This window comes from Condylura cristata, unplaced genomic scaffold (genome assembly GCF_000260355.1).
Source record: "Condylura cristata isolate star-nosed mole 26May11 unplaced genomic scaffold, ConCri1.0 scaffold00007, whole genome shotgun sequence".
In the NCBI taxonomy this organism is placed as follows: Eukaryota; Metazoa; Chordata; class Mammalia; order Eulipotyphla; family Talpidae; genus Condylura; species Condylura cristata.
Window position 1 is genome coordinate 42,929,519 of NW_004567108.1, and position 12,413 is coordinate 42,941,931.

Below are 12,413 nucleotides of genomic sequence, written 5' to 3' on the forward strand. Positions count from 1 at the left end.
TTTTGTAAAGTCAACTCTTAGACAAGTTAATCATATCATCATAGAAGCCAAAGATAACTGTACTCAAACCTTTCCAAAGATGGTGTGCTTATTGTTAAGTTCATCAGCTCGACCCAGGGTAAAGAAAAACTGACTGCCGTTATCATGAGGACCAGCATTTGCCATGGCAACCAGTCCTCTCCTATTAAAACGCAACCGTGAGTGGAATTCATCCTGAAACATAATAAAGAAAGGATTTAGTGATGACCTCAGTCATAGGGCCCTTATTATTCAGCTAACCAGCACGGTCCCATATAACTTCTACTAAAAAAAAAATGCAGCTTTAATTATCTGGTTTTCAAGTACAAATCTAATCCAATATTTATTATTCTTTCAATGCTACTGAACTTGACTTCACTGGCATATACGTAAATCCTAACTATACCCAGATACCAATTTAGCCTATTTTGTGGAGTACTGTGTACTTACACATAAAGGAAGGATACTCAAAAGAAAATCAATTTTTAAGTCTTTCCCCTATTTTTTCCATTCTTTAAAATCATCATGAAACCTTCTATTATTTCCTCAAGAAAAAATGCCTTGAGGACAAAGATAATAATAGAAAAAGAAAGAAAAATTTAAAAAGGGAAAGAAAAAAATCAGTAAAATTGTCTTTTGATTCATTACAGTTTCAACCATTGCCCCTTTCTAGCCCACTTTAAATATTATGAAATAACTGGTTTGTTCTTGTTTTTTAATTCAAGGAATCTATTATAATTGTGTTACATGCTTTACCTGTTATGCAAAAATTTTCAGTTTTCATTAAGAACAGGAGCAAGTTTTTCTGGGCTCATTTGTAATATGTTAAATTTGTAATATGTTAAATAATCAATACTTTTCAGAGAGGAAGTTATTTTTCTTCAATAAATAAATACAAAAATTTGAACTCAGTAAAACTCTGTGTAATATACTAAAAATGATTTAATTTAAAATAAGGTAATTATATTACCTGAACATAGTAAAGCAAAATTCTCAAGTTAGAAGGGAATCATCTCTATTAGACTAAATAATAAAATAAACAAATACTTCCTACTGGATGGGTATTTCAAAAATCATGAGGTCTCAACTTGGTAAAACTGAAATAGTCTAACAGTGACATCTGAAACTTTTTCATAACCATTCCATATTTTCTTATCAGGAAATTAAAGCAAACAGAATATTTTTCTCAAAACCCAGTAAATGACTAAATTAAACTTCAGATACTCTATCCCACTAGCACAAACATGAGGTACTCTAAAACTGTATTTTTAAGCTCTATTGATATTACCCAAACAGAATGGTATTGATACATAGATACAATTTTTAAAGGTCTAACCCCAATGTATTTAAAGTGGGAACTGTAAGCAGATGAGGATTAAATAAAGTCATAAGGGAGGAGCCCTAATTACATAAGGCAGATCCTTTACAAGAGAAGAAGAGATGCCCGAGCTCTCTCATTCAACCATGTGAAGATACATCAAGAAGGTAGCCATTCACAAGTCAGGATAAGAACCTTTACCAGGAATTGAATGACAATACCTTGCTCTTGAACTTCCTAGTTTCAAGAACTATGTTTGTTTTTGTGATGGTAATTTTGTTTTGAGGGCCCAAGGAAAAAAAACACAAATTCCAAGAAATTTTAATAAGATATTTAAAAAATAGAATAGCATATGCAAAGTTGTAAAAATGGTTTACATTTACAGAGTTGCAGGGATCAGATATAGTCAGACATCAGGAAATATGCTGGGTAGTCTTTTTTTTTTTTTCAACAATTTCCTTTCTGCCATCTTTAGCTCCACATGAATTCAAGCGAGTATCAAAGTTTGCAGTAATACAATTGAGAAAGAATGTTTGAAAATTGCTGCTGTTATACTTGTACAATCCTCAATGTGCAATTTTAATGCATTAATGTGAAATGCATTGTATGAGGGGCAGGCACAATAATTTTTGATTAAATAATCCATGCTGACTTGTAAATAATAAAAATCATTCTCACCTTGAATGGGGCTCCGTAGACAGACTCTCCACCAGTCCCTGTGCCAGTAGGGTCTCCCCCTTGGACTATAAAGCCAGGTACAACTCTATGGAAAATGGTGTTGTCATAATATGCTGGAAAAAAATTAAAAGTAATTTTCCAAGGTCTAAGATGAAGTGTATAAGTTTCAAAATTAATGGAACTAAAATCACAAGACTTTTCCCCAGAATTTTTAGACTACTAAACCAAAACCTTTACTTTCCTTTTATTATAAAATATGTACTCAAGACAATAACTTCTGTAGAAACTATAATTGTTATATTGTATGTGTTTCCAGGATTCTCTCAAACACTGGATTATGTTGTCTAAATAAAAATTAGAGAATTTTGATATTGGTCAAGGGTTTTCAAAAGGGAGAGGGGAGCAGCAACTTTGTTCCTTGGCAACATTTATAGTTGTCTGGATGTATTTGGTGGTCATATGTAGGAGATGCTATTGGCATATGGTGGATTGAAGCCAGAGAGGACAAACCCATAAAAAGAAATACTAGCCCAAAATGTCAACACTGCTGAGGCTGAGAAACCCTTATAGATATAAATGTCTATTTCCTAATTCCTCCTCTTCTCCCAATATACAATAATTTTATATAATATATAAGCCCACAATAGATCAATGTATTCACTGATTACAGATCTACCTCCATAAATGTCCCCCAAAAATGTTTCAATTAATAAAACAAATAATCAGCATAATATATAACTGAATCCAATTAGACTCTTAGTAAGTCTGCTAAGTTGAAAGAAATTAACAGTATTCATATAAAATATATCATTGGAAAGGTATAAACATATAGGAGGAACCATACATGTATGAACTCCTAATAGTATTCATTACCTGGAACCTATAATCAGTAGAGAGACTTCACAGAAGAGAAAGGAAATAGGCCAGGTAATAGCATGGCCTCTCCATGAGGCAAGGATGAGCAAAAAATTTGGTGGGGGTGGAAAGATAAGGACCAGAGTTTACATTAGTAACAATGGTCAATGTTCACATGAAAATATTCTCAACATTACTAGTCATTTCAGAAATGCATTTGCAAAGTGTAATTGGATATAAAATTCTTGTTTCAAAAAAAATCTGTAATCTGTAATCTAAGAACTGTATCCAGTACATAAGATTGATTGCAAGAAGTAAGAAGATCATCGGATTTTTTCCAAGTGAGGAGCTATTGGGCTATATTCATAAGTTTCCTAGCACAGATAAGTTCTCCTTTGTTACAGACAGAAACTGTACAAAGCAAGAGTTCTACAAATATCTATTCTATATTTTTAAATAACCATTTATTTAGACCAACACTGTATGTAGCAGTCAGGAATTCTAATTCTTGCCTCTTATTAGCTGCTTAAACTCAATAATCTGAAATTAAATAGGATATGTGAAGGTAACTAAAAATTATTAAATTCAACAAATTCAAAATGTGAGCTCAAACATTGCTATCTTTACTGAAATTCTACACATTCATTCACATTTTAATATAAAACCTACCCCAATATATAACATAAAATGAAAATAATCCTTTAGGCCCATAATATGCAGTGAGTCACATTATTTGAGTCCAGGATGCGAGAAAAAGAGGTGAGTGAAAGTGAAAAAGCTAGACAGATAAAGAGACTTATTTTAAGAGCTAAAATATGACTACGACTTTTCTTGAGACACAGATTCAAGAATTCTCTGGGAAGTAGGATTAAAGAGTCAGAGATCTAGGAATGATGGAAAGGGGAGGCTAAGAACTTTAAGTGTGTACACCATTTAGTTGAGACCCATGTCAGAGTCTGCTCCCACTCCTTCAGTTTTATTCACTTGCTTTTTAATTTTTATTCATTTGCTTTTAAATTCTGGAAACCATGACTTTCTCTTTAAAATACCATTATGAAACTAAGAAAGATCTAGAAATTACAAGACTTGCTTAAATCTTAGACTCAAAGAATTAAATGGGTTTCTCTGAATTATATTTTTTAATTCTTGACATTATTCACAGTATAACTTATTAAAATGATCCTTATTTAAATTATTCTTCCTTGGCTTCTTTTCACCTTTGTAATAATTATATCTATCTTACTGTTCAAGTAAGAGATTTGCTCTAGTTACTTCCTATAGTTCTTTATTTTTCTTCCTCCTTGTGTTCTTATAATTATGGGGGAAATTGTTGTAGTAATTAAGATCATCATTCTCTAACTTAAGAACCTTCTTTCTTCTTTGTTGTCATATTATATCCAGATGTTTTCTGTTTCTTTCATTCACCTGGTCATGGATTATAATTTGCCATTCATTCTTTCTAATGTTTTTATACTTTCACTCTTTTCCTATAAAACTGAAGTCTTTGATTCTTCAAAAAACTTCTTTCCAGAAACAACTCTGACTATTGTCTAATGTGTTTCTCAGTTCTGTTGACAGTTATTTGAGGCTTCTCTAACTGAACTACCTATCTGACTCACTTTCCTTCCTGCCTGCAATAGCAATTATTAATAATGGTCTTTGCAGATGTCTTTTCTCTTTTTTCTTTTCTGGAAGGCCTTTCTTCAATTTTTCAATGGTAAGTATGTATTTGTCTGATTATCTATTAGAAGAGTTCTTCCTGTACGCTACTACTATTTATTTTAGATTCTCTTTTATACCTTGCTTTTGACCAAAACTTGTTTTCTGCTACTAATTAAACTTGTCTGTCAAGTTTACAAGCTCAGATATATTGCAGAAGGACAAAAATTTACCTGCAAGGGAGACATTTAAAAACATACACAAGTGTAGTCTAAAAGCCAACAAGTTATAAAAATGTTTGGAATGTTTCGTTCCTAAAGGAATATAGTCAAGGAAAATACACAAGTGGATGTAATTCTATGAAACTGGGTAAAAAGAAAAATAGTTCTTTATGATTCAAATTTTAAAAAAATACTAGAGATATTGATATTAACCATCATTGAATGCTAGATGGAAGATTTCATGAAGAAAGTGGAATTTTGAACAGACATTTAAAAACAGGTAGGCTTGAACAGTAAAGAAGAAAAGAGAAAGTACTTCCCCAAAGATAGGATATGTGTGAAAATGAAAATGGGAAAGAACTGCTCAGAAAATAAAAGTAATGCTGCTGAAACCATGTGGTTATTTAGGGGAATAAAAAATAAGTTTGGAAAGCTAGAAAGTCAAGATGCCTAAGGATTCAAATACCATAAAGTAAATAAAAAGGTAAAGGCAAAGGTAAATTACAATGATGTGGAAGAAAGTTGAGAGAGTCTAGGAAATAAACTGGTAAATTGGCTTTATACTGGTTTCATCATTGTTGATGGTAGATGATTTGAGTAGAAAGCCCACTAGGCAATTAGATATTGGGTTTAAGAATAGAAGAAATGGCTAAAAGTGTAAGTTATAAATGCTCCCATCAGTGGGATAGGAGTAACAATTGAAAAGTAAAGACAATAGAGAATTAGAGACTGTCTTAGAAGATACCATGGTTAGAGGGTGAAATAAAGTGGGAAATAGCAAGGGGAACAAAGCAAAAATGATAAAATATTTGATAATAAATTTCTCCATTAAAATTATATAGATTCATTTCAGGGAAATGAATTTATCTCCTCTCCATTTCTTCATACCTAGCTTAATACCTTAAACTCATATCAACTTCTTTCACTCATTACCACAATTTAGCACCAGTCTTCAATTAAAATAGTACATTGCTATTTATATTTAAATTAACAAAATGTATCCTATAGAATAAAACTAAAATAGTACACTGCTATTTATATTTAAATTAACAAAATGTATCCTATAGAATAAAACTTAGGAATGATTACCTTCTAAACAAAGTTGAATAAAATTTCTGCAAGCTTTAGGTGTTTCTTTTGACCACAATTCTATGTCAATGTCTCCAGCTGTTGTTTTCAATAAAACCTATAGAAAAATATTACATGATTATTGTCATTCTGCTAGATATTAAGAAGTGCTTGAAGCATCTACTAATGAGTTTTCAATTTTAAAGTAAAAACTAGAAACTCTGCCTTGCTTTTGTTACATATTAGAAATTTTTCAAATATTTACCACACTTGTATATTTATATTTTTCAAATAACATTTTTCAAAAACTAATTTAGAACTTAAGAAAAATAGCATATGCCTTTTTCATAAAAAGAAACTCAATAATTTAACTTATTTTAATTAAGAAAGCTTCCTACTACATTACATTCAATAAAATTGTAACAAATTAAAAATTAAAAAACAATAAGCCCATGAAATTTTGAAGCTGTAAGACAATTTTACAATTTTGCCTTTTTATATACTTTCTCCTTCAAAAACCATGATCTTTCTAATTTATAAAAGCAACATTCTTAAGTCTGTGTTGTCTCCTTACTAAAGCGGTATATACCGCTTGTGATTCTCTTTCTACCAGCTTATGAAGATGGTTACTCCTTGGTAGAACCAACCATCTTAAAACAACCAGAACCCTAATGGGTCCAGAAGAAAAAAAAATCTGTTTAATTGTCTTATTAAAACCCACAAGTAACCAAAAGAGAATTTTAGACTCTAAATTTGAGCACTGAAGCACAGCTACAGTCTAGCTTCTCCAGTATCATTTTTCTCATTCAGTGAGCCAAAATGGGTCGGTGTCAATAACTGATCAATGGTCAATGACTACAGTGTAAAATGTTCACACAAATAAACACTATGCAGTGTGATTATATAGATATAAAAAGACTTATTCTTACTGGAAGTGTGTATCTAACTCACACATATATTTCCTTTAATTCTTCTCCCCTGGCTACTACATTTACCAAAATTCTGTTATCAATTTACATACATTTTTTGAAAGTGGAATGAAGTTTAAAAATCATTCAGTTGAGCCCCCATCTTATAGAGAGGCCTGATGAAAGTAAATCTACCCACTTTAGAGAGCTATTAAGTAGCAAAGCAGGGACAGCAGTAATTCTCTACTCCCTCCACACTTTTGTTACAACCGCCTTTGAATTTGTTTCACTCAAATTATTGCCAATTTTTAATTGGCTACTTAGTTTTCTTTTTCAATGACCATGAAGGCAGGAGGTAAAAAGATCTTTACTGTGGTAAGCTTGAAAATGGTTTCTTCCTATTCAAAAAAATAAGAATACATCTCATAAAATTGTTTCCTTAACCATTTAAATTATGCAAACATGCATAATTTTCTATATTCATTACACTTCCTTTACACAGTGAAGGAAATGTGTTCAGTTTCTTCCACAGTGTCTGTTTCTGTGACATTTTATACATGCTATTTCAGTTAATCCACTTGTATAAGTAGTTTTCATTACTCCCATTCAATTGTAAAAAGACTCAAGCAGTAACTTTATCTAAGGTGACACAATGAACAATTTAGGCTAATGGCTGACTGGCTGCAAAGTCACTGCTTTGTCTATACACCCTACTGCTTACACAAGGTGCTCCACAAACTCCACACTATTCTAGAAAAATAGTCCATCAGCTTGAAGGCCCTGCCACAGGTTTTAAAAGAAATCTCCAGGTAACCACAGTCATAAATGATTTGAAAGAAAACAGTGCGTAAGTCAAAGCAATCACATGTTGGCTACACTTGAAAAAGGTCTTCCAACTTGTCTTGGGTTGAAACAAAACCCATGTTGGATGGTGATAAATTGGATTCTCACTCTCCTGAGAAGCAAACACTTGGGATGCAAGTAACTCCTTCCACCACTAATAGTATCTAGAACAACACTCTGCAACATCTTCTGAGTTGCCATGAGGGGAGATATACAATTTAATTCCAATAATACAATGTAGCTAAAAAGACAGTTAACCTGCCTACTTCATTCCCCCACCCCACCACCACCACCACACACACATATGAAATAAAGCAGTTATTAAATGAAACCTAGATATGTCTTTTTTTTTTTTTTTAAAGATTTATTTATTTGTGCATGCAGAGCTGGGGTACAGGCCAGAGGCTCAGGGGAAGCGAGAGGCTTCACCAGAGACAGAGAGGGGAGCAAAATAGGCAGATACACGAAGTACACTGCTGAGGGGAGCAGCAGGTGGGTCAGGAGAGGTCTGCCATGCCCTGTGGTCACCTCCGGGGCAGGCGGGAATCAAACCCATGCGGAAGTGGCTTAAGATTCTTAGTGCTGTGCTTTAACTCGCTGTGCCACCAGGAAGGGCCGAAACCTAGATATGTCTTTAAAACTCTAAGGCAATTATCTCTAAACAGTTTTAAGTCTATCCCTATAAGCAAATGAGAAAAAAGGGATAGGAAGGAAGCTAAGGACTTAGAGAACACAAACCCAAAATTTGTATATTTAAGTACAAGTACTTAACTACTTTCATATTTTGTAAGACACACACAAAACCAAAACTTTAGATAATAACATAAAATTTTAATGCAATTTTTAAATTTACTTTTAATGGTACAATGACCTTTTTAAATAAAAGTGTTATAGAGATATCATTCACATAGCATGATAATTCACGCTTTTAAATTATACAATTCAGTGAATTTTAGTAGAACCCACAGTTATGTTACCACTATGGCTACCAGAACATCTCATCATCCCAAAAAGAAGCCTTACCTCTTAGTTGTCACTCTCCATTTCTCCCAACTCTTCTCTCCTGGCTACCACTAATCTACTTTCTGTCTCTGTACATGTGCCTATTGAACACTTTATTGAAATGGAATCAGACAATATGCCTTTTGTGTTTGACTTCTTTCACTTAGCATAACACTGCTTTGCAATTATAGAAGTACTTCTTCCTGTTCCATACACTTAATTTTTTTTTTTTAAGATTTATTTATTTGTGCATACAGAACTAGGGTACAGGCCAGAAGCACAGGGATGGTGAGAGGCTTCACCAGAGACAGTGGGGAGCAGAACAGGCAGATCAACGAAGTACACTGCTGAGGGGAGCAGCGGGGGGTCAGGAGAGGTCTGCAGCCCCAGTCCCATGTGGCCACCTTTGGAGTAGCGGGGGTCGAACTCATACAGAAGTGTTAGTGCTGTGCTTTAACTCACTGCACCAGGAGGGAGGGCCCATACACTTAATTTTTAAATGTATTGAAAATTACAAATTACGGGCCCTCCCTCGTGGCGCAGCGGGTTAAAGCACAGCACTAAAAAGCTTAAGCCACTTCTGCATGAGTTCAATCCCCGCCTGCCCCGGAGGTGACCACATGGCGTGGCAGACCTCTCCTGACCAGCCCGCTGCTCCCCTCAGCAGTGTACTCCATCGATCTGCCTGTTCTGCTCCCCACTCTGTCCCTGGTGAATCCTCTCACCCTCCGCATCTCTGGCCTGTATCCCAGTTCTGTATGAATAAATAAATAAATCTTTAAAAAAAAAAAAAGAAAATTACAAATTATAATTATATTCTTTCCAATAAATCTGCTAAGGCACAATATACTATAAGACAAAGTTTACCACAAACAGTGAAATTTCATTTTTCAAATGTTTTTCATAATAATTTCCAACTTTTAAGACTTCTCATACTGAGGAATTAGCTCTAACCTTTTCTTATGGCTTGCTTATGCTTACATTATTAGTATTATCTTTAATATGAAATTAGTGAGGTTTAATTAATTTAGATACCATGGAATATAAGTATCTGTTCAGAAAATTAAATGATATATAAAGAGCAACTGAATAGATAACTGAAATTTTATGTTCCCTTTTATATATTAAATATCACATTTAAATAGGCATAGGTAGATTTTCTGTTTGAGTTCCACGGCTTTGCACCCCTTCCCCACTGAAGTGTACTCACTGATTTAGAAGTCAGTGCTCTAAAAAACAAACTAACGCATATCATCCCACTTACTACAGGCTGATATAATCAGATATTTTCCTCCCTTCGAGGATACTTTCCTTAGCTTCATGACCTTGGGTATGATATCTTAACATTTCCATGACTCAATTTCCCTATCCAAAAACTGAGCTAACACCCTCATAAGTTTGTTGTGAGAACCATGCCCAACAAATAGTAATTGCTCAAAAAATGGTAGTTATTACTGTTATAATTTTCTTTTATAAGCAACAAAGAATGCATATATGGTTGAGCCAGGGTTCCTTAAAATCTTTTCACTAATAAACTACTGAATTAAAAAGAAGCATATGGCTCCTTCCTCTTTTACCTGTACGTGCCCATAGGCCATCACTAACTTGTCAGACACTGGTGGTTCCTTTTCTTAAAGCTCCCAAATAATTTAGTGTTTTGAAAATAAAATAACTCAAGAATAAATATATGTGTTAATGTCATTTAGATCAAATGATTACAATATGTGGAAATTCCATCTTCAGTGAAAAAAGGGTATTTCTATCAAGGGGTACGTTTCTGTGCCTCATCTCTAGAAGTTAGAGTGACAGCATAACACAGCAAAATTCAGTACACAGCCAGACAATGGCCAGGGATCAACTATTAGTATAATGTGTCAATTATCTCCCAAATTTATACTATGCTCTTTGAACAGAGGAATTATATTACATTTATTCTAAAGATCTCTGTATCCTTTCAATATTTAAGGCATTCAATACTGCCAGTATAAGATTAAAAAAACATTCATCTACCAATCTGGTTTTTACACTTGCATTAAATTCTTTGCAGGCCAAAATTTTTTGCCAGGCCCTCTTCAGCACCTAACTTTAAAACTTCAATGTTTATAATCCATCTTATTTGCAGAAAAGTTAAAATTATTTTTGAAGAAAAAATGTGTTCATATGAAAGAGAGTATTCATCATGATTTGCATACTTAGCTATATTATTATTTGATCATTGTATTTCACTCAAATGACTTCATAATAGGGACGATGCTGACTTTTCTTTCCATTATATACTTAAAACCTAGCAGAGAGCCTGGAATATGCTACCTGCTCTATAAGTATTTGTTAGAAAGAGACTTCCTATTCAGTCATGTGTCTTTCTTACAGTTTTAATATTTATATTTTCAAACGGCCCTCATTATATTACCAGTATCAATAAGGGACTGCACAATTTGTGAGTCATGCAACAGAATTGTATCTGATGTAAACAGTTAATTCTAATTCAACAGTTCACTTTTAGTCCCACGATTTTCTCCATTATGCTGCTTCATCATGTTTTTTGTGTGATGGAAACTAGGTCTCAGTTCAAGAATACAGCCCATATCTCCTCCACTACTGATTCCTCTACTTCTCCCTGCATATAAACACTTTGGGCACTCTGGGCAGGGACTGGCATACCCACCTATCAATCCGGTAGTCATTCTTTCATTCTAATGTGGCAACATTTCCATTCCCTGCTTTGACAATCATCTCATGTTTTAAGATCAGCTAAAAGCTAATTCCTTCGTGAAGCTTCTCTCTACTTTTCCCCAGTTACTAACTTCTCAGTACAACCACAGTAATACATGTCTCTCTCAAAAGGTCACCTACCAGACCTGACGTTGTTCTTCACCTGCCTTTCTCCTAAACTAAACCATAAACTCTTCTAGAGACGTTACGAGATCTTATCCATGAATCTTTGTATCCCTAACGCCTAGTACTATCGTCCATTGCCTAGTAGGCATTCAGTAAATGATTGTAGAAGAACGGAGAAAGAGAGATCTCCAAATAAAGAAAATATGTTAATTTTTTAAATGTACTTGAGTTTGTTTGTTTCTAACCTAAGAACTAGAGAACACCTACGTATGTTAGATTGTGTCAGGAAACATAACTAGAAGGCTAACAGATGGAAATATCTTCACTTGAAGACTTTTTCAAGTACATGCTGAAAAGTGTCAAGAGTTTCGATTCCATCCAGTTCAGAGGCAGGGGTAGGGATAGGACTTGGGGTCTCTTCCAACTCTAAGATCAGTGAATTCATGGAGGTCTCAGTTTGGAGAGCCCACATAGCCTAATTAAGGTTCTCACCTTCCCGTTGGTGGGAGGTTCCTGGATGTAGATGTTGCTCATGCTGGTCGGTGCTCAGAACTCTTGCTCCTAACTGGGAGTGAGAACAGACGGCCGACCACTAACGCTGGCCTCCTATCCGTATACGTCTCCTTATGTCCGGTCGACGAACGCTCCACTCAGTCGGTAACTCTCCAGACAGCGACACCAGTTCCTACTTTTCCCAAAGCAAGCCCTTCACGAACGCTTCCATGTTGGTCCGGACCCGAGCACCGCTAAATCCGAATAGGGGGAATCAATGCCTCCCACCAGGGGAAAAGAAAGACTATTAAACGACTGTAAATTAATTTAATGTGCATTTAAATCGTCAAAAGAGTATTCAGTAGGTACTGGTGTTGTTTATTTCACTACACAAATGTGCAGGTCTCCCTCGTCCCCCGAAGCTTTCCAGTAATGGTTCAAACCATGTGTCACTGCAATAAGCCTCCTCCGGAAACTGCATCGGTGGCTACTTGGTTCTGCTATTACGAGACT

General features: G+C 34.5%; 1 protein-coding gene across 1 annotated transcript in view; it reads right to left on the bottom strand.

Moving 5' to 3' along the window:
* CWC27 (CWC27 spliceosome-associated protein homolog (S. cerevisiae)) overlaps positions 1-12,130 on the bottom strand; it is a 142,884-nt gene extending 130,754 nt beyond the window's left edge. The window contains exons 1-4 of the mRNA XM_004678268.2: positions 11,901-12,130; positions 5,839-5,935; positions 2,015-2,127; positions 70-213 (exon numbers count right to left, since the gene is read on the bottom strand). Coding sequence (XP_004678325.1) covers positions 70-213; positions 2,015-2,127; positions 5,839-5,935; positions 11,901-11,942 — 396 coding nt within the window. The 5' untranslated portion in view covers positions 11,943-12,130. The remainder of the gene's footprint in view (positions 1-69; positions 214-2,014; positions 2,128-5,838; positions 5,936-11,900) is intronic.
* Positions 12,131-12,413: the final 283 nt, after the last annotated feature.